Source organism: Schistocerca americana, chromosome 1 (assembly GCF_021461395.2).
Source record: "Schistocerca americana isolate TAMUIC-IGC-003095 chromosome 1, iqSchAmer2.1, whole genome shotgun sequence".
NCBI lineage: Eukaryota > Metazoa > Arthropoda > Insecta > Orthoptera > Acrididae > Schistocerca > Schistocerca americana.
In genome coordinates this window covers 770,594,098-770,617,828 of record NC_060119.1, presented here as the reverse complement: position 1 = coordinate 770,617,828, position 23,731 = coordinate 770,594,098, and the positions used below count along the sequence as shown (strand labels likewise).

Here is a 23,731-nt window from a genome sequence, read left to right as displayed (position 1 = left end):
GACGCGTACGGGTATGGAGACAACCTCATGTATCCATGGACATTGCATGTCAGCAGGGGACTGTTCAAGCTGGTGGAGGCTCTGTAATGGTGCGGGGTCTGTGCAGTTGGAGTGATATGGGACCGCTGATACTTCTAGATACAACTCTGACAGGTGACACTTACGTAAGCATCCTGTCTGACCACCTGCATCCATAGTGCATTCCAACGGACTTGGGTAATTCCAACATGACAATGCGACACCCCACACGTCCAGAATTGCTAAATAGTGGCTCCAGGAACACTCTTCTGAGTTTAAACACTTCCGCTGAGCACCAAAGTCCCCAGACATGGATATTATTGAGCATATCTGGAATGCCTTGCAACGTGTTGTTCAGGAAAGATCTCCACCTCGTAGTATTCTTACGTATGTGTGGTCAGTCCTGCAGGTTTCATGGCATCAGTTACCTCCAGCACTACTTCAGATATTAGTCGAGTCCAAGGCACGCTCGTGTTGCGGCACTTCTGCGTGCTCTCGGGGGCCGTACACGATATTAGGGAGGTGTACCAGTTTCTTTGACTCTTCAGTGTAGTATCATAAGTTGTTGAAACCAAACCTATAGTGTTTCCAGGCTTGGGAGAGTCTATGTAAACAGATTATGTCACGCTATGGAGGGGATACTGATTCCACGAGCTTGCAATCACGTTTGCAAATGCTGTTGCTGCGGTCATTTCTTACCAATGGCCGGCACTGTCGATGTTCGGACGATGTGCAACGAAGTTGCGCACGCATTTTAAAAGCGGTGACCTCTGTTTTCGAATGACGTTACGACCTTCTGTTGTAAGTAATGAACAGGGAAAACTGCGACTGGTTCCAAGGCGGCTCGTGCCAACAGCAAAGCGCGTTCGCAGCGGCGGCCTCTCGCAGCAGACCTCAGTCCGGGTGCAAGGTAACAGAGAGGTGAGGCAGTGAGCAAATAACGCTGGTGGCGGTCGCGCACCCAGACTTTATCGCTTTCGAGGCGCCGCACTTCAGTGAGCTTTTGACCCTAAAATAAAGGGCAGTTGCCAACCGCATGGAGGTGCAGATTAATTAGTTACAGGTTCCTTAAATCATTTGAATGATTTTTTTTTATAGACATGATATGGAACGATTCAGTTTACCGGCTTTTCAACTCCTTTCTGAGCCACTGGCAGCTTTAACAGTGGACAATAAAGGTCATTTTTCCCTCTAGTCTTGTAGATACGTACGAGTACATCAATGTTTTCAGATTTACATTGATAATTTATGTCGAATTTAAGTAGCAAATACACGTATTGTGACAGCGCAGTTAAATTGCCTAGCTCTTTGAAGAGGTACCTACATAACGACCGTGGGTGAACACCGTACATTATTCTTACTGCTCGCTTTCATGCAATCAATACTTTCTTTCTAAGTGGTAAGTTATCCCAGTAACTTATTCCATAAGGCATTACTGAGAGGACATATGCAGAATATGTCAGCAGGTTAATTTGTTTGTTTCTAAGATTAGCAATCATACGAAGAGCAAATATAGCTAAACTTAATTGTTTGAGAAGCTCAGTAATATGCTTCTTCCAGTCCAAGGTTTCATGAATATGGACGTCCAAAAAATTGGTGCGTTTTACCCTATTTACTCACACTTGCCAATGAGCTACACCGTATTATTGTTGGTATGACTCCATTTGTTGTGCAGAAGCGAATATAGTGTTTTTTATTTTCTTCAAAATATGGGGAGAGTTCAGTTTCTGAGAACCACATAATATCCACTGACAACATTTTTTTCCTTAAGACTTTTACTATTTGATGTGTGTGTGAATGTAGAAATAGCATTCTCATTCGGGCAACGCTTCTGGAATCCAAACTGTGATATGATAAGTAAGTTGTTTCTACTTAAATGTGAGGCTGCTATTGAGTGCATTACTTTTTCGATCATTTTATAAAAAGATATCAGTAAGGGAACTGGACGATACTTGTTTCTTGTCGGCATGCCGCTTAACAGACACACTGTAGAAGTTTTGATAAAAATACGCGTTGAACACAATTACATCGGTTTTGTATGCGTTGCAGAATATCAGGACTGACTCTCTGACTGAGATGCAGTGATTTCGACCAGCACGACAGAGAGCTCCCCGGGGGATATCTAACAGCGACTTGTGCGGCACTTACTTCAAATCGGGAAATGCCGGCAAGGCACACGTATGAACCATTCAGTTCAGTTCAGAGAGACCATAAAGACTGATGAGCACTTTAACATTTTCTGTGCTCAGGATTAATAACGTAAAACAATATATTATACGTTATAATAATGCGTTATAATGATGTATATTGTCTGCATTAAAAAGCTGAAGTGAGATTTTCGTACCCCCCTCCCCTCCCCCCCCCCCCCCCCCATCACCCTCGCACATTAAATGAGATTTGGTGAGATTTAGCCGTACCCTTCTCCCTTCCTTTTTAAGCTTACGTAGTAATGGACGCCTCCTTAGCAAACGTGCCGACATCAATGAGAGGTTCTGTGATGATCATCTACTGCACCGATTAGTGCTTGCCGCGAGGACAATGTCACTTATGACAGCCGGAACGTGATATATTTTCGGACGAATGCACGCCAAAGAAATGGTCTCATTCTCTTATTAGAGGCATTGTCAGAGTCGTCTGTACTCATTGTCATCTACTGATTGTCTTCACATGATCACTGAATTAATTCGCCTTGTGACTTCCTGGCATGATCTATGAAAGACTGACGGACGCCTTCACAGACTGCTTCAGTGAATTCCGGATTTGCTCAGCGGTACGACACCAGCGATTTAAACTCCACGCCGTTTTTGACCACATAAGAGGCAAGACTGCGGGGTGTCCTTCACGTCTTTGGTCATGGGGTCCTTGTCCTGCAACAGACAACGAGCTTTGTTATCTGTCCGCACCACGGCGAACCAGGATTCGTTTCTAGAGGCCACAAGCAACACAGTGTCGAATTCCAGTGGCGGAAAATATATTTATAAGATAGTCGCTGCAGCATGCAATTGCGTTTAGGTAAGCGTAAGAACAATTATTAGACACACATCAAAAAAAGTTTTGCATCACCCCGGTTCCCAGAACTCCTAAAGCTAAACGTTGACTGTGGATATTGTATCACAGACACAATCCCTTTGACTGTTCAGAGATGTCACCAAACCCACCCAAAGAGGTAAACAACCATGCATGGGCGTACGGTCCAAGGCGTCTTGTCAATGTTCGCGCGGCTCCCCCCGTCGGAGGTTCGAGTCCTCCCTCGGGCATGGGTGTGTGTATTGTTCTTACCGTAAGTTTGCTTAAGTTAGATTAAGTAGCGCGTAAACCTAGGGACCGATGACCACAGCAGTTTAGTCCCTTAGTCCTTACCACAAATTTCCAAAAATTTCCAACCATGCATGAGCAGCGCCTATTAGACGGAGGAGGTCCGACAGCCGATCAGTTCCAGTCATTCCACCAGGAAGGAGGTACACGGCTCGTGTTGTCTGTAGTTGACCTAGACGGTCAATACCGCGGTTCGATCACGTTCGCATTGTTACATTGTGCCAGGAAGGGCTCTCAACAAGGGAAGAGTCCAGGAGTGAACCAAAGCGATGTTGTTGGGACATGGAGGAGATACAGAGAGAGAGGAACTGTTAATGACATGCTTCGCTCAGGCCGCCCAAGGGCTACTACTGCAGTCCATGACCGCTACCTACGGATTATGGCTCGGAGGAACCCTGACAACAACGCCACCACGTTGAATAATGCTTTTCCTGCAGCCACAGGACGTCATGTTACGACTCAAACTGTGCGCAATAGGCTGCACGATGCGCAACTTCACTCCGGACGTCCATGGCGAGGGTAATCTTTGATACCATGACACCATGCAGCGTGGTACAGATGGGCCCAACAACATGCCACTCAGGGTTGGTATCACGTTCTCTTCACCGGTGAGTGTCGCATATGCCTTAACCAGACAATCGTCGGAGACGTGTTTGGAGGCAACTTGGTCAGGCTGAACGCGTTAGATACACTATCCAGCGAGTGCATCAAGGTGGAGGTTCACTGCTGTTTTGGGGTGGCATTATGTGGGGACGACGTACGCCGCTGGTGGTCATGGAAGGCGCTGTAACTGCTGTACGATACGTGAATGCTATCCTCCGACCAATAGTGCAACCATATCGGCAGCATATTGGCGAGGAATTCGTCTTCATGGGCGACAGTTCGCGCCATGGCTTCCTTCAGGACAACGACATCGCTCGACTAGAGTGACCAGCATGTTCTCCAGACATGAACGCTATCGAACACGCCTGGGATAGATTGAAAATGGCTGTTTATCGACGACGTGACCCACCAACCACTCTGAGGGATCAACGCCGAATCGCCGTTGAGGAGTGGAGTAATCTGGACCAACAGTGCCTTGATGAATTTGTGGGTAGTATGCTACAACGAATACAGGCATGCATCAATGTAAGAGGACGTGCTACGGGGTATTAGAGGTACTGGTGTGTACAGCAATCTGGACCACCACCTCTGAAGGTCTCGCTCTATGGTGGTACAACATGCAACGTGTGGTATTCTTGAGCAATAAAAAGGGCGGAAATGATGTTTATATTGATCTCTGTACCAATTTTCTGTACAGGTTCCGAAACTCTCGAAACCGAGGTGATGCAAAAGCTTTTTTGATATGTGTAAATTACTCGTTTGTCTTTGTAGTACAGCCCAGATATCATCAGCGTCCTGAATATTTTATTGCTCCTTACGTTATTGAAGGGTTGCTAGGTTCACACTGCGTAGAAAGAAGCATATTTTTCCATTTTAAGTCTCAAGTCTTGTCAGCCTTGCAGACTCTGTAACAGTAATCTGATTGTTTTAGCCTGAAATTAGCATTGCGTTGATCTGTTACCATTAATTACTTTTGCTTTAATTTCTTGTTTTCTCAGTAATTGCGTCTTCGCTTTTCAATTTTTTTCACGCAGTATTTCCGTGGTTTACAGCTCAAGAAGAGAGGAAACGTGAGTAGAAGTTAGCATAATAATTTGGAATATGACAGGAAGTGCTGTGTTTGTTGAATACTATAAAATTCAAGTCAGCTGGATTCAGCCCATACCTTCTGTCGCGAACCGGACGTGTTCACTGATGACGTAGTCGGCATCGCCTCTCCGAGACCATCGACTGGGCGAGTACTGCTCCTCCAGCTCCTGCAACAGGGTTCCCATGAAAGCGACACACACCTGCTGCTGCTTCCAACACACGGTGTCCACGCATTTACACTCACACTTCGTAGACTTTACGATCTCCACTAACACGAACGTTTCTCTCTTTCAGTACAATGCAACTAGATTTTTACAACAGACGTCTAACCTTTAACTTCGGAATGAAGCGTAATCTGTGTACTGGTTGTCCCTTTCACTGTAATAACGTGCGAATTTACGACATATTTTGATATGATATCTTCTGTGTACAGAGCTATTCAGAAGTGAAAATTAGACATTTAAATTTAAAGTAAAGCAATAAATAAGCGCCAAGAATCTGAAATATGACGATTTATTCACGATTAGTTTCAACAGAACTATCTTCTGGTCGAACTATTAACATAGTGCCAAAAAGTATATAAAATGGTGAAATGGCGCCATTGATAGTTTGAAATCAGAATTCTGAGATGTGAAACCTGCAAGTATAAAACTACGTAAAAATGACATTTGGAGATTGAAACCATGACCTCTTGAGATGAAATACTTGCCTGAGGCTGGGAAAATAACAAAGTCTGGAATTTTGAAAAAAAAAAGAATGTCCCCTCTGAGGGTCAAACCCAATGCTTAGGACACGATGCCGCTAGGCAACAATGACACGTGCGAAATTCAAATAAATTATGAAAAGTCCTAACAAAAAACAACAGTAGCAATGTTTTGCAAATAAGTGCCACCAATGATACTCAAACCCATGACTTGACAGTACGGTGTCTACTAAGTATCGAAACACCAAAAATATCAATTTCTGAAAAGATGTACTCACTGAGTCTTCGACCAGGACTTGCATAGCGTGAAGCCCCGTATGTTGGTACTGTCCGCCATTTTAACTTAGGATACAGTGAGTTAGTCTCGAAATCTACCGTCCCCTCCGAAATTTACGTTTCTCCCCGTGTGGGGTAAGGGAGATAGGGAATAGTTTTTTTTTTTTTTTTTGTTTTCATATAGTGCAATTGGCATATTTGGATTTCTTGTCTCCGCCAAAATTTGAATTTCCTTCCAGAGGGTTGTGGAGAGATTGACCTAATTAGTAATGTGAAATCAGAAACTAGTCTATTAGTGAAAAAAGGTCACTGTCAGTAATATCGTTACTGGCACAAAGTCACTATTCGTTAATAATCATACATGCCAAATTAAAGAACATAGTTTAGTGTCTGGACACTGCTTAAGGAGTTAAATATGCCAGCAGTAGAATGTGCATCTAGCGTTCATAACTATTTCGTTAATGTCTACTTGGAGCAGTCAATATTGCAGGCGTTCTGAACTAGACACAGTTTCATCGAAATTTTGGCCTCACAGTAAGCAGTTTAAGTTTTCTGGAATGATAAACATCGAAGGACACATGTGAGATTCATATTACACCACTTTTACTCATCAACCACATCAGTATAACAACTGTAACGATTACGAAACACCCTCGGTGATAAAAATAGATGAGAGAGAGTAATTAATTCAGGTACACACACGCACACGCACGTACGCACGCACACACACACACACACACACACACATACACACACACACACACACACACGCACACACACACGCATGAAAAACTAATCACATTTCATCGTACATTCTACAATGCACATAGTACTGCAGTATTGCATGATGCCGTTGATAGGATGAAACATATTTTTTCCCATCCATATGTGACTGAAACCCACCTAAGTACCCGAGTTCGCTGTCGCACATCTTTGCGGTGGCGCTCGAATCGTAACTTCCCGGTTCGAACCCTGGTGGACGAAGAGATTTTCACCACGTGTATCTAGGTGGAAATGGAAGGAGAGGTAGTGACGTAAAGTTCCTCATGACCAGACTTTGCGCCAAAGCGCAGAATTAAATACGAAAACCCTCTGCAGTGTTTTATGAAGTGAGGGTATGTGATACTGTTGGTGGTAATCCAGATTTCGGTTGGGAACGTTAAAATTGGCGGCACGCTTGGTGCTGTTCGAAAGCACTACATGTGTGCCAAAACCGGGTTTCGCTCTCTCCGTTTCTTCATCAGCATACAACACTTACATGTCACCACATTGTACATACATCCGCTACAGTTACTTACATTCAACAGATACTCGTAAGAAGTAAGTACTATAACTATTACTGGCGGTGCGAAAAAATTTTATCATTATGCAGGAGAGAATGGTATTTGAACCAACAAGCACGTTTCACCAGCTCGAAAACCATCTCATGAATCGTGGAGGTTTGACCAGTACGAACAAACTGTATTATTCAAGAAACTGGTCTGCTGACCGAAAGCTTCTAAATCCTCGTCCTGTTGAAGATAATAATTGTCAATCATGTGGATACTGTTCACTCCCCCATCACGTTAAAATTCCTGTTAAAGCTGAGAATTATCCTGTGTTGCCCCGGCAGTTAGCAGATGTGGCGTGGGACGTTATTTCACGGACAAAATTCGTAATACACTGACCCTACTATCATAAATACTGCTTAAATGTAGCTGACATTCGAAACGATCAAGAACTAATTTAACAAAACATTGGACATATTTCTTCAAAAAAGACATTTTGCACTGGGTGATTTCATCGTTCTGTGCACAGAAAGCAACGTGTTTCGAGAGCCTCAGACGTATTTCGTTGTCAGGACCATCTGAGGACACTTACTTCAAGGACAATACGCCGATTTCATCGTCAGTTTATTTCACTGACTAATGCCGCGCTCATCGCATCGTGCAGCAACGAAAGCCAGCCAGCTGCTCTGACTTCACATATTCCTGCCTGTTGTCGACTCACGAGTGAGTCCCTGCCCTCCGGTGGTGCGAGGCTTACGTAATGAATACGAAATCTTGTATCAGTCACATAGTACCGCGGCACGGACTAAACTCTACGCCGGATGGAAGCGATCGTAGCAGAGCGGGAGCCCGGTGCTTCACACAAGACGTGTGAGGAAGCTGTGTGCTATACACGAACTTATATCTTGAGATATATGTGCGAGCCGGCAGAGTGGTTGACATACCTGCCGCTGGGCGCTGCTCGTCGCGCTGTCGTGTGCCATGCTGTGCGCGGAGAGGAGGCGCCGCGGCCACTGGGCCAAGCGCTCCTGCTCTGCCGCCGTGACGTAACAGTCGGGCGAGGCACGGCGGGTTATCGTTACCGACGCGTTTGCAGACGCGTGATCCGATTACACGCTCCCCTGGCGACCGTCGCCTCGTAACCCCGAAGTGAGCCGACAGCGGAAACCGATGTGACACAGCTGCAAGGCATTGGACCAATTTTCGGGACAAAATGTTCAAACTGTGAATTCCTAAGGGACCAAACTGCTGAGGTCATCGACCCTGGACTTACACACTACTTAAACTAACATATGCTAACAAGGGAACCTCCCCATCGCACCCCCCTCAGATTTAGTTATAAGTTGGCACAGTGGATAGGTTTGATAAACTAAACACAGATCAATTCAGAAAACAGGAAGAAGTTGTGTGGAACTATGAAAAAATAAGCAAAATACACAAACTGAGTAGTCCATGTGAAAGATAGGCAACATCACGGAGAGTGTGAGCTCAGGAGCGCCGTGGTCCCGTGGTTAGCGTGAGCAGCTGCGGAATGAGAGGTCCTTGGTTCAAGTCTTCCCTCGAGTGAAAAGTTTACTTCCTTTATTTTCGCAAAGTTATGACCTGTCCGTTCGTTCATTGACGTCTCTGTTCACTGTAATAAGTTTAGTGTCTGTGTTTTGCTACTGCACCGTGCGATTAGTAGACGAAATGACGTGCCTCTCCAATAGGAAACGAAAACATTTGATCGCAAGGTCATAGGTCAACCGATTCCTCCACAGGGAAACACGTCTGATATATTCTATACGACACTGGTGACGGCATGTGCGTCACATGACAGGAATATATTGTCAACCCACCTAACTTGTACACTTGGCGAATGGGTAAAAAGATTCTTCTACCTTGCCCGATTTAGGTTTTCTTGTGGATGTGATAATCACTCCCAAAAAAGTGATGAAAACATAAGCGTTTGTCACATAAACGGAAAATAAAAAGTTAAACTTTTCACCCGAGGGAAGGCTTGAACCAAGGACCTCTCCTTCTGCAGCTGCTTTTTTTTTAAATTCATTCTGTTCGATATTGTTCGTTGCGTTTGGTTTGGGCGGACGTCACAAGACATCCGTTCAAGTTCATCGTTGATTCTTTGACTCAGTTTTTTTATTACAGAGAGCACGCAGCCCTCTGACCGAACACGCTATTTTTTTATTTTAATCTCATTTTGTTCGCTTATATTCGTTGCATCTGCTCGGGGCGGACGTCGCAAAACATCCGTTTAAGTTCTTTGTTGATCGATTAGCTCAGGTTTTTTTATTACAGAGGGCTGCTAACCCTCTGACCGAACACGCTGAGCTACCGTGCCGGCGCTGAGCTACCGTGCCGGCACTTCTCACGCTAACCACGGGACCACGGCACTCCTGAGCTTGCTCTTTCCTTGTTGTTGCCTATCTTGCGCATGGACTACTCAGTTTGTATATTTTGCTTATTTTTTCATAGTTCCACACAACTTCTTCCTGGTTTCTCGATTGATCTGTGTTCAGTTTTTTAAGGCCTATCCACTGTGCCAACGTATAAGTAAATCTGAGGGGGGTGCGATAGGGAGGTTCCCTTGTAAGAACAACACACACACCCATGCCCGAGGGAGGACTCGCACCTACGGCGGGAGGGGCCGCGCAATCCGTGACAAGGGGCCTTAGACTGTGCGGTCACACCGCGCAGCCATTTTAGGGAGGGCGGTCGTCCAAATCAGATTTAAAATTTGAATTGTGTTCCTAAATACTGGCCCTATGACTTATCTTAGAAGATAGATTAAGGAAAGGCAAACCTACGTTTCTAGCATTTCTGACTTAGAGAAAGCTTTTGACAATGTTGACTGGAATACTCTCTTTCAAATGGTTCAAATGGCTCTAAGCACTATGGGACTTAACATCTGAGGTCATCAGTCCCCTAGACTTAGAACTACGTAAACCTAACTAACCTAAAGACATCACACACATCCATGCCCGAGGCGGGATTCGAACTGCGACTACAGCAGCAGCGCGGTTCCGGACTGAAGCGCCTAGAGCCGCTCGTCCACAACGGCCGGCAATACTCTCTTTCAAATTATGAAGGTCGCAGGGGTAAAATACAGGGAGCGAAAGGCTATTTACAATTTGTGCGGAAACCAAACTGCAGTTATAAGAGTCGAGGGGCATTAAAGGGAAGCAGTGGTCGAGAAGGGAGTAAGAGGGGGTTGTTCAATGTGTATATTGAGCAAGCAGTAACGGAAACAAAAGAAAAACTCGGAGTAGAAATTAAAATCCATGGACAAGAAATAAAAACTTTGAGGTTCGCCGATGACATTGTAATTCTGTCAGAGACAGCAAAGGACCTGCAAGAGCAGCTCAACGGAATGGACAGTGTCTTGAATGGAGGATATAAGATGAACATCAACAAAAGCAAAACGAGGATAATGGAAAGCAGTCGAATTAAATCAGGTGATGCTGAGGGTATTAGATTAGGAAATGAGACACTTAAAGTAGTAGATGAGTTTTGCTATTTGGGGAGCAAAATAACTGATGACGGTCGAAGTAGAGAGGTTGTAATATGTGGGCTTGTAATGGCAAGGAAAGCGTTTCTGAAGAAGAGAGATTTGTTAACACTGAGTATAGATTTAAGTGTCAGGAAGTCTTTTCTGAAAGTATTTGTGAGGAGTGAAACATGGACGGTAAATGGTTTAGACAGGAAGAGAATAGAAGCCTTCGAAATGGGGTGCTACAGAAGAATGCTGAATATTACATGGGTCGATCACGTAACTAATGAGGAGGTACTGAACAGAATTGGGGAGAAGAGGACTTTGTGGCACAACTTGACTAAAATAAGGGGTCGTTCGGTATTCTGAGGCATCGAGGGATCACCTATTTAGTATTAGAGGGAAGCGTGGAAGTAAAAATCGTAGAGGGAAACCAAGAGATAAATACACTAAGCGGATTCAGAACGATCTAGTGTGCAGTAGTTATGCGGATGTGAAGAGGCTTGCACAGGATATACTAGCATGGAGAGCTGCATCAAACCAGTCTCTGGACTGAACGCCACAACAACAACATCACTCCTTAATCGTTCGATGCGTATACAGAAATAGTTCTATTGAAGGGGCACGCCCTAATCCTGTCTAGACCCTTCGTTTCACCGAGAACGTTTTCATCTGTAAATCTAGTCGTCGATATGACATTAAACCTTAATCTACCTTCTTTTTCTAGTGAATGTCCGTTTCATGTCAAGAAATTTTTTGCAATTTTAAAAACGACTATTAGATGGTGTCCTTGACTTGTGTCATTCCTATTCTTTTAAAGGTTGTTGTTGTTACAACAATGACAACTCAAAAACTGATCGAGATGTTTACAGTGGGCGTTGAAAGAAACAAATACAGTGAAAAAATGGAAGTTTCACGTATGCGTTTTTGTTGGATAATTTTTTAACATATTAGTAAAGGTGAAACTTAACAACTAGTACCTTGAATCGCAAAGATCAAGTTTTGATAAGATAACGCGTTCATAAAATGCTGTTTAGAATTTGCAGAATTCTGGCGTGGTCGTGCTTTCGTCAGTGGCGTTGAATTTCGTAAACGTCTATAAAAATCAGTTGTTCTTCCAAAAAAATGTTGATGCCGCGCTTAACATTATTGAAGGAGAACGTTATGTGACTTACCGTGAGAGGAGCCATCCTTGCCATCGAAAACTGCATTATGTCTACATCTACATATTCCTATTCTTCGGCCGGCCGGAGTGGCTGAGCGGATCTAGGCGGTACAGTCTGGAACCGCGCGACCGCTACGACCGCAGGTTCGAATCCTGCCTCGGGCATGAATGTGTGTGATGTCCTCAGGTGGGTTAGGATTAAGTAGTTGTAAGTTCTAGGGGACTGATGACCTCTGACGTTAAGTCCTATAGTACTCAGAGCCATTTGAACTATTTGAAACAATGTGTTTATAGTGTTTGCAGTGACAGATAGTGAGATATTAGTGAACAGTGTGGCTTAACATTATTTAATAAGTTATTTGTAAAAAATGTATTGTATACCAGGAGTAAATTTAATGATTATCTCCAACTAGAAGTATGTAAATGTATGTGTATACGAATTAGCTCACTTTAAATTGGTCTAAACTTGTAAATACTTTGACATGTTCCATACCCTTGTAAAAAGAGATCTACGGATGAATAAAGCTACTACTACTACTACTACTACTACTTGTACCCCAGTAATTATCGTAGAATTCTGCAAACTACTCTCAAACGAGTGACAAAGGGTTCATTCCATTGGACCACTTATTAGGGCTTCTACCCGTTCCACTGGCATATGGAGCCCAGGAAGAATGACTGATCAGATGCCTTAGTCTAATCTTACAGTGGTGATCCCTACGGGAGTGGTACTTCGGGACTGTAGTATACTTCTGAGTGTCTGTTCTTGAAACGTTTAATGTGGATTTTTGAGGTGTAGTTGGCGTCTATCAAGTTTTGGGCGATTCAGGCTTCTGAACATCCCTGTTACGCTCTCCGATGGGCCAAACAAGGCTGTGACAATATGTGCTGCCCTTGTTTGTATATGAAAAATATCCACTGATAGTCCTATCTGTGTCTCACACTCTTCACTAATATTCTTGGGTGGGTCGCACGAGCATTTTTTTGTGTTAGATGTTTCATTTGCATGATCTGTGAAAAATATTTGTTCGCGACGGATTTCGCACAATCTGAAAGAAACTAAAAAACAGGATCGTATCATTTGTTGCAAGGAAATGCCCAAAACTTCGTCCGTCGAAGTACCGACTTCATACACAACATCCTCACAGGAAATCCCCAAAACTTTGTCCGTGGAAATACCGAATTCACATACAACATTGTCACAGGAAGTGCAGCTTGGATGTACACCATCCATCCAAAAAGTTCCGTTACCGATTTCATTGTTGGTGTATAAGCACCGTCGGCGCAGAAGCTACGGCGGAAGCTTGAACCAACGACTGTAAGCAACAGAGTGCATAACGTTTTCAAAAAGAAGAAACTGTGCAAAGTTTGCCCTGCGTATCTTTACTGTCGAATAAAAACAAGGGATCGTGGGTGCCGGCCGCGACTTGATTGAAATGCAAAACGGGGAAGAAGGACTTCTCTGACAGTTTCACATTGTTCAGTGAACGTTCTGTACGTTGTACTCTAGTAGAGGTGGGATAATGGGGGAGGGGGAGGACTATGTAGAATACTTCTACATCTGCATGATTACTCTGCAATTCACAGCTGACTGCCTGTCAGAGGATTCATCGAAAAACCTTGAAGCTATTTCTCTACTGTTCCACTCTCGAACGGCACGGTGGAAACATGAGCACTTAAATCTTCCTCTTGAGCTCTGATTTCTGTTATTTTAATATGCTGATCACTTCTCCCCAAGTAGCTTGGCACCAACAAAGTATTTTCGCAATCGGAGGACAAAGTTGGTTGTTGAAATTTCACGAGTAGATCCTGTCGCAATGAAAAACACCTTCGTTTTAATGATTGTCATCCCAATTCAAGTATCATGTCCGTGGCACTATCTCCCCTACTTCGTGATAATACAAAATGAGCTAGCCTACTTTGAACTTTCCGATGTCTTCGTCAGTCCAATCTAATGCGGATCCCACACCAAACAGAAACACTCCAGGAGAGGGCGGACAGGCATGGTGTAAGCAGTCTCTTTTGAATACCAATAGCGCTTTCTAAGTGTTCTGCCAATAAATTGCAATCTTTGGTTTGCTTTTTCCACTATATTATCTATGAGATCGTTCCAGTTTCAGTTATTCGTAATTGTAATTCCTAAATACTTAGTTGAATTTACAACCTTTATATTCGTGTGATAACTGTGTAACCGTAATTTAGCAGACTGCTTTCAGTACTCATGTGGATGAGTTCACACTTTTCGTTGTTTAGAGTCAATTGGCACTTTTCGGATTTGTAAACTTGAATGTTGTAGATTTTATTTAAACATTTATTTGGCTAACATCGCGAAGTGGGAAACAGTGATTACTAGTTTCAGCCGCTTGAACATTCATCTTCAGATCAGGTTCCAATACGCGATATCTAAATCAAGAGAATAAGTAAGACTCTTAGTCATTACAGGCTTAACATCCTCAAGGAAATGAGAACTTACAATATACGTGCATAATACATTTCGTGCAAACATGTTGTACTTCACGTTCCCGCCGAGCAATGACTGTTCCATTAAATTTCTGGTGTGCAACCCCATAAATTCCGCTTATCCTTCTCAAATTTCGGCTGTATATCGTTCACCATCTTCTTAGAGAATTTCTAACTTCGGTGATTTATAGGTCTAGCAGCTTGACTGTTTTCCGTAATATTTCCTCGGTTTGCTTATTGTTAAATCTGTTGAAGATTTTTCTGCTGTATTGGTCACTTGTTTTTCTCGATCTCGTGCTGGTGCATGTTGACACTACTCGCACAACAGGCCACTGACGGTCCAGCTTTATTTTTCCTTTATTCTTATTTCAACCCCCTAGCCCCATATGGGCGGAAGGTGGGCTATTAGTAGTGCAGTTCTCCGTACTTCAGCCAAGCGAATTAAAAATAAAATACAACGAGAAAACATAAACAAAACTTGGGTTTTTCTATTTTAAATTAAAAGTCCAAGATGAACAGTTAAGAAAACCAGAAATATACAAATTTTAGAGACACTTTGCAGGAAGGTGAAATTCCAATAAAAACACCGAATCACTCACTGCACTTTCACCTAGAAACTGATGGACTTGCAGTAGGATGAGAGGTATTGGCGGAGGAAAGAGTATGTTCCCTAGGGTTGGAGTATGTGGATAGAAAGATAGGGGTCTGTTAAATATGAAAAACTATGGAGATTTGAGGTAGGAGCTGAGGTTTATAGTGGGAAAACAGACGATGGGAAAGACAGGGGGTGAAGAGTAGTGTGGTGTTTGAGTAAGGCCGTGGCTGCAAGAGGATAGGAATGGCGATGGTTGGAGAGGAAAAAGAGAGAGAAGACCTGATGCGCAGTGGGATAGCAGGGGAAGAGTTGGTAGGAGGGATAAATATCAGGACGGATCTCATTGTCTGAGAGAGGGAGTTAGTTGAATTGCGATAGAATATGGTGTGTGTGGAGGTGTACGGATGGAGGGTTGTGTTTGTGAAGGTGCGGCAGCATACCAGGGTTGGTAATCAGAAGTGAGACAATGGGGTAACTGGGTTCTTGTTTGTGGACAGTATAGGAGATGTGGAGGTGTTCGATGTAGGTGAGGAGAGGTGGGAATTTGATGAGATGTTAGAAGGTTCACGTGAGGGAAGGTAAACGGATGTGGAGAGCAAGACAGAGTGAATGGCGTTCAAGGATTTGGAGGGACTTATAGAACTTTGGTGTGGTAGAGATCTATGCAACAATTGCATATCAGAGGATGGGCCAGATCAGGGTTTTATAGGTGTGGAGAATAGCGGAGGGGTGCCATCCCCAAGTTTGGCCAGTTAGTAGTTTTAGTCTATTGTGGGCTTTCTATTGAGTGTTTAGTAGGTGGGGTTTCCAAGTTAGTTTCCAGTCGAGGGTTAATCCAAGATATTTTAGTGTGTTAGTTAGTCGGATAGGATGGTTGTAAACGATAGGGTAGAAGTCATGGAAGCAGAAGGTATGGGTGGTTCATCCTGTAGTTATTGCCTGGGTTTTGGAGGGCTTGATCTTAGGAGCCATTGGTTACACCAGGAAGTAAACTGATTAAGGTGGATTTGGAGGGATCATTGTGACTTCTGGGGTGTAGGAAAGCAGTGTCATCAGCGGTGGACTGGTGGGGGTGGTTTGGGCATATCAGCAGTGTAGAGGAGACAAAGGAGAGGAGAGAAGACTGAGCTTTGGGGCACTCCTATAGCGGGAGGGAAGGTATGGGAATTGGTATTGTTAATAGTGGCAAAAGAGGGGCGATTAGATAGGAAGGATGCTATAAGGTGGACATAGTTAACTGGATACGTGTGTGACTGGAGTTTGAAAAGGAGATGGGGATGCCATACACAGTTGTAGGCCATTTCTAGATCTAGGGAGACAAAAATAGCAGATTTGCGGCAGTTGAGTTGATGGGGCAGGAAGTGGGTGAGGTGCAGGAGCCAGTAATCAGAGGAGAAATAGAAACAAAAGCCACACTGGTTAGTGGGAAGAAGATGGTGTTGGTACAAGTGTAGATGGATGCATCGGGAGAGGATGGATTCGAAGAACTTGCTAAACATTGAGGTCAGACAGATGGGCGGTAGGAAGAGGTATCAGTAGGAGGTTCGTGGGGCTGGAAGAGAAGTAGGATCTTGTTGAGAATAGTAACCTATGGAAAGGATAGTTGTGTAAAGAGTTGGAAAGGTGATGAGAAAGGACAGGGGGCATTCTTTGAGGTATCAGTAAGTACTGTAGTCATGACTGGGGGAAGTATTGCATTTTTGTGAAGCGTTAGTCTTATGTCGCTTGCTGTAATTGGTGTATTTAATTCTGTTTATGTTGTGTTGTCCAGCTACTGGAAGCTGGGAGCCAGCGTGGGACAGCGGTGCTTGTACTCCATGAATGATAGGGAAAAGTAAATAATCAAAATGTGGGTCATCAGGGATGCAGAAGATGTCAGACAGATAGGATGCAAAATAGTTAGCTTTGCTCAAGATGTCAGCTACGTGATGGTTGTCATGGAGAAGCAGGTAATAAAATATAAAGTTTTTGCTAGGGCGTCCATCGAATGCTTTCCAGTACTTTCCAGCACCTCTGACAAGGTCTGCTGCCGATAGGATGTGGCCTGAGGGACATCGTTAGATTACTGGAAGGACAAGGGATGGCTTCCAACCTGGGTGTCTATGGAGTCCCGGCAGACATTCCACTTGGTTCAGGAGTAGTCTTGGATAACTCTTCCGTGGAGATTGAGATGGAGTGCATGAGGGTGAGGTTGGGTGTAGGAGATGGGGAGGAGTACAGGTAGGTGGTCGCTAATCAGATCGAGGACTTCTGCAGTGTGGCGTCCAATGAGGTTGGAAGATGTGGGTTGACACTAGGAGTGGCTCTGATTTCAGGATGGGAGTGGTGTGAGATGGGAATAATGTCACATTGCAGTAAGTCAGTAAACTGATGTCACCGCTGGGCTCTGCACGGGACCTACTGTGGATGTTGATGTGTGTGTCAATAATAAAGGTATAAAATAAATATTTTCAACATTTCGCGGCCCTGTCAGCAACTGTATAAATATTAATTTTAATTTTAATAATCAACAGCCTCAGTTGCAGCGTTTACCTATAATTTACCTAGGTTTCAGTCGGGATAACCCAATCTTCTTCAGAATAACAGTAACTACCGTTTGTACATAGTGGAACTGAGGCTGTTTATTATTAAAATTAAAATTAATAGGTAGAAAAGGTACGACCTATGTGGGTGAGGATGTCATAGGGGACGGGCTGAATAGTGATGATGGATGGGAAGAATGGTGGTGGAGGTAACGGTTATGGTTTGGACGAAGAGGATAAGGGTAAAGTGTTCGGTGTGAGTATAATATAAGGGTTGTGGCCGAACAGGGATGTTCTTTTTGTGGGGAGGGGGTTATCTGTGCGATGGAGGATACAGGGAGAGGTTTGTATGATGTGATAGGGTTGGAGGAATGTTCTATTAAAGATTAATGTATGAACTTTGTGTTGCGACAGGATGTTTATTGGTGGTGAGGACGCATCTCCATAGCAGGTACGTATGGTGCTACAAATGAAACTAAACGTGGTCATAAGCAGTGCAGAAGAAGACACCGAAAGGTTTAAATGCTTGGCTTTTCTGTCATATGTGGGAAGCCTACCGTCAAAAATAGAAGAGGTCCTCAGCAAACACAAATTAAAAGTGATTTTTCGTCCTCCACCGAAGACAGTATCATTCTTGGGATCCGTTAAAGATGACTTGATGCTCCAGAAGGCCGGTGTTTATAATATATCCTCCTAATGTGGTCCCTCATACGTTGGACAGATGGTTCGTACATTCCACGAAAGATGTACGGAACATCGTAGATACACCCTGCTCTTTCAGTCAAATAGATTGACTGTTGCATAACGCTGTATTGATACCAGTCACTCTGTTATGTACGAAAACGTGAAAGTTTTAGCGTCTACATGATCTTTCTGAGACTTGGTGGTGAAAGAGGCAACCGAAATTCGCTAAGCGACGAATTTAATTAACAGAGATAGCAGATTCCGCTTGGATGAATCATGGAATCCAGTGTTTTCCGTAATAAACTTACAAGGACGTCACGATCGTGCTGATCAGCGTGATCCCAGCGTGGATCGAATGCGCAGCCATAGACAAGTGCCTTGCACATTGTACTCCTTTGCCGCCGATTAATGCCTCTGGCACCTGTGTATCTGTCGCCGCATGCGCAGCGCGCGGTCCGCGAGTTTAAAAGGACGAGCGAGTGCCGAAACGTCAGTGTTTCGGCTTACTCAGATGGCTGAACGATGCATAGCCGAAATGTTATAAGAAGAAGAGGAATTCATGCTGTTGCACACCCGAAATTTAATGGAGCATCGCGGTAGTAATTTGAATATGTCTTAAGTCATAACACCCGGTCACAGTGTCAGTCAAAGTTAACCAGATCAAGGTAGTAAACAAACTCACTAAATACGGCTGTAAGTTGACATTTCCTTAAGGATGTTAACACTCTAATGATTAAGTGTCTTACTTATTCTCTTCATTTAGACTCTGCGTGTTTCGATCCCGATCTGAAGATAACCGATTAAGCGGTTGAAACTACTAACCACTGTTTTTTACATTGCGATTTTGGAAAAATAGAGGTTTTAATGAAATTGATAAATTGCGGAAAAGAACATCGAATTAATGTCTTTCTGTCAGTATTCATTTTATTTATCGCTTAACGATTTCTTTTTGTTCCATTACATCGAACAAAACATGCGTGGACTGAAATTTTCATCTTCAAGAAGCTGTAAGATACTTCCAGAACTATATTTTCGAGTTAGCAATATCAGAGTAGGAGAAACGTTCTCTGCATTGGTTCGAGCGCACACAAAACTACATACTTTTTACAGCCTTGTGCTTGCTGAGGACCTCTTCTATTTTTGACGGTAGGCTTCCCACATATGACAGAAAAGCCAAGCATTTAAATCTTTCGGTGTCTTCTTCTGCACTGCTTATGACCACATTTGGTTTCATTGACAACAGTAACGCGAATTAATAATCAAAGGAAGGCTTTCACAGCTGGTATTTGTGTACGTGGTTTTTTTTTTTTGTTTCTTTTTTTTTACGTTGGAGGAAGCAGCATATTTGTCGACTCTTCTATGGACGAACGCTCTCGGAACTTTAGACACTAACAGTAGACCTCACTGTGATGTAGAAGGTCTCTATTGTAGCCTCTGCCATTAGAGTGGGCTGCGCAACCCCTTGACGCTTTCGCTCTTGCTAAATGAACATGTAAAGCAACGTGCTGTTTTTCATTGGATCTTCTCCATCTCCTCTATCAATCCTATCTGGCACGGTTCCCAGACTGCCGGGCACTATTCAAGTATTGGCCGAACGACTGTTTTGTAAGCTACGTACTTCCTTTGTTAATGAACGACATTTCTCGAGGATTCTTCCAGCGTATATCAGTCAAGCTTTTGCTTTACCCGTGATTAATTTTATGGGGTGGTTTGACTTTAAATCGCTCTGTATGAGTAATTATAGATATTTTATGGAAGTAATTGCCAAGGAGAAGGAGACCATGAGAAACAGATTGAATAACCAATGGAAGGTTAACGCTCTACGGATCTGGTCGTGGAATATCAAAAGATTGAACGTGGTAGGGAAGACAGAAAATCTGAAAACAGGGATGCAAGTTGGTTCAAATGGTTCTGAGCACTATGGGACTTAACATCTATGGTCATCAGTCCCCTAGAACTTAGAACTACTTAAACCTAACTAACCTAAGGACATCACACAACACCAAGTCATCACGAAGCAGAGAAAATCCCTGGCCCCGCCGGGAATCGAACCCGGGAACCAGGGCGCGGGAAGCGAGAACGCTACTGCACGACCACGAGCTGCGGACAGGGATGCAAGTGCTCACTCTAGATATAGTAGGGATCGGTGAAGGGAAATGAAAGGAAGACAGGGATTTCTGGTCGGATGAGTATAGGGTAATATCAACAGCATCAAAAAATGGTATAACGGGAGTAGGACTTGTGAGGAATAGGAAGGTAGGGCAGAGAGTGTGTTACTGTGAACAGTTCAGTGATAGGGTTGTTCTTATCAGAATCCACAGCAAACCAACACCGATAACGCTAGTTCAAGTGTACATGCCGACGTCGCAAGCTGAAGATGAACAGATAGAGAAGGTATATGAGGATATTGAAAGGGTAGACCAATACGTAAAGGGAGATCAAAATCTAATAGTCTTAGGGGACTGGAATGCAATGGTGGGGGAAGGAGTAGAAGAAAAGATTACAGGAGAATATGGGTTTGGAAATGAGAGAGGAGAAACACTAATTGATTTCAGTAATAAATTTCGGCTAGTAATAGCGAATACTCTGTTCAAGAATCACAAGATTGTGAGCTATACTTGGAAAATTCCGGGTGATACAGGAAGATATTAGTTACATTACATCATGGTCAGACAGATTCCTTTGAAAACAAGTGGGGTTAAAATTCAAGCTGAAAGGATACCAATTATACGATTCCCTGATGACATTGCTATCTTGAGTGAAAGCGAAGAAGAATTACATGTTCTGGTGAATGGAATGAACGGTCTAATAAGTAGAGAGTACGGACTGAGAGTAAATCGAAGAAAGACGAAAATAATGAGAAGTAGCAGAAATATTGAGAAACTTAACATCTGGATTGATGGTCACGAAGTAGATGAAGTTAAGGAATTCTACTATCTAGGCAGCGAAATAACTAATGACGGTCGGAGCAAGGAGGACATCAAAAAAAGACTAGCACTGGCAAAAAGGGCATCCCTGGCCAAGAGAAGTCTTACTGACCGAGCGAGGTGGCACAGTGGTTAGCACTCGCATTCGGGAGGACGACGATCCCGCGTCCGGCCATCCTGATTTAGGTTTTCCGTGATTTCCCTAAATCGCTCCAGGCAAATGCCGGGATGGTTCCTTTGAAAGGGCACGGCCGAATTCCTTCCCCGTCCTTCCCTAATCCGGTGAAACCGATGACCTCGTAGTTTGGTCTCTTCCTCCAAAACAACCAACAACCAAGAAGTCTTACTAGTATCAAACATAGGCCTTAATTTGAGGAAGAAATTTCTGAGAATGCGCAACATTGTATGGTAGTGAAACATGGACTGTGGGAAAACCAGAACAGAAGAGAATCGAGGCATATGAGGTGTGGTGCTACAGATGAATGTTGAAGATTAGGTGGACTGATGAGGTAAGGAATAAGGAAGTTCTGCGCAGAAATGGTGAGGAAAGAAATATGTGACAAGGAGAAGGGACAGGATGATAGGACATATGTTAAGACATCAGAGAATGACTTCCATGTACTACAGGGAGCTGAGGGGGGAAAAACCGTAGAGGGAGACAGAGATTGGAATACATCGAGCAAATAATTGAGGATGTCTTTGCAAGTGCTGCTCTGAGATGAAGAGGTTGTCGTAGGAGAGGAATTCGTGGCAGGCCGCATCAAACCAGTCAGAAGATTGAGGACTCAGAAAAAAGTGGTCCTGTAAGACTCCCTTGGCGCACACGCCTCTGAAGACTTCTCTCCGTTCAGAACGACATGCTGTGTTCTGTTAACTCAATCCATTCACGCAGTTGGTCTGATATTGCGAACACTTGTATTTTGTTCATTAGGCGGCAGTGCGGAATTGCACATAATGTCTTCCGGAAGTCAAGGAACAAGACATCTGTGAGCGAGCTGGTTTTCACACGATCGTTGTTTCCGGAACCCATGTTGATTCATGCAGAGGAGATTTTCTATCTCTAGAAATGTCATAATTTATGAGCATAAAACGTGTTCCAAAATCCTACATCAGAGATAAAGGCCTGTGGTTTTGTGCGTCTGTTCGACGGCTCTGCTTTGAAACGGGGATGACTTGTGTGGTTTTTTCCGATCAATAGAAACGCATCGCTCCTCTACGGACCTACGGTATAATGCTGCTAGAAGAGGGGCCCATTCTTTCGCATGCTCTCATACTCTGTGTAAAAAAAAAAATGATATCTCGTCAGGCTCAGTGACCTTTCCTCTGTTAACCGATTTCAGTTGCTTTTTTGTTACTTAGTCACTTCTTTCCATATCAGTCATTTGGTCGTTCGTGCAACGATTTAAAGCAGGTACTACAGTGTGATTTCCTCTGCGAAACAGTTTTGCCAAAAGACGTTTAGTATTTCGCCCTTTCCTGAGTCACCCTTTGTTTCAATGCCATTACGCTTACAGAATGTCTAAATAGATGGCTTCCACCGGTTTACTGATTTAACGTAAGACCAAAACTTCTTAGGATTTTCTGCCAAATTGGTAGACAGAGTTTTATTTTCGTTTTCGTTGAACGCTTCATGCATAGCCTCCTCCTCCCCCCCCCCCCCCCCTCCTCCTCTTACATTTATTTTGACTTCGTTTGGTTTTTGTTAGTCTATCAGGCTTTGGCTACGTTTAAATTTGCTGTGAAACTATCTTTGATTTCGTAGCAGCTTTCTAAGACGATTGTCGAAGCACGGTGGGTATTTGCCACCCCCACAATTTTGCTTGGCACATATCTGTCTAAAGCGTATTATATAACTGACCTATCAGGAATCTGAAATCTGTCTCTTGTCGCTCTTGCTAATAAAAATGATCTTCCTCTCTTTCTCTCTATTCTATTTACAGCGTATTCAGAAATGCTGTATCGGCCTTTATTCATTGATACCCTGTTCTACGCTGAGTCGAGAAGTTCAGGTCTGTTTGCCATCGTCAGGTCTAAGATATCATCTGCAGAGTCGATTCTCTGATTAACAGTTCAAGGTAATTTTGAGAGAAACACCTAGAACAATTTCACTCTGATTGATCTCTGTCCCTACAATCCGTCCTAAACTGTGGAGCTAGTAGTGGGAAAAAGTTGGCACTATTTGCTTTGTTTAGCACTAAGCCCACAACTTGTCTAATTTCAATCCTTCTTCTTTACCGTTAATTTTTTTTTTTTTTTTTGTAATTTAAAATTTGTATGGCCTCTCAGTATATTCTTATATAGTAGCCTAATAATTGTATCTTGATAAAACCGCAATATCAAAGAAATGAATGTGATAGGTCCCTGGTCCCAGTGAATCATCTGCTACTACCGATTTATCCTTGTGGCCCAGACAACTGATCTTTTGTTGTTGCGTATGTGCAAGAGATTTTATTGTCATCTCTGTATACAATCACGACCACTGAATTACATGATATGTATCACTCAGATATATATATCTGAGGATAGACAAGAGGCGCTCTTCTAGCGGATTTTACCAAGGCCGGCTATTGGTGCCTAACGTGTGAAAAACGTCTTATCCGTGATCGTGTATAGAACGAG

The 23,731-nt window shown here is 43.4% G+C and overlaps 2 protein-coding genes across 3 annotated transcripts in view; one reads left to right on the top strand and one right to left on the bottom strand.

Moving 5' to 3' along the window:
• LOC124545466 (kynurenine formamidase) overlaps nt 1–8,324 on the bottom strand; it is a 47,607-nt gene extending 39,283 nt beyond the window's left edge. For both annotated transcript variants that reach the window (XM_047124399.1, XM_047124407.1), the window contains exons 1-2: nt 8,217–8,324; nt 5,102–5,192 (exon numbers count right to left, since the gene is read on the bottom strand). In XM_047124399.1, coding sequence (XP_046980355.1) covers nt 5,102–5,192; nt 8,217–8,255 — 130 coding nt within the window. In that variant the 5' untranslated portion in view covers nt 8,256–8,324. The remainder of the gene's footprint in view (nt 1–5,101; nt 5,193–8,216) is intronic.
• The window catches only part of LOC124545487 (waprin-Thr1), a 179,703-nt gene that overhangs the window by 82,015 nt on the left and 73,957 nt on the right, over nt 1–23,731 (top strand). The window lies entirely within an intron of this gene.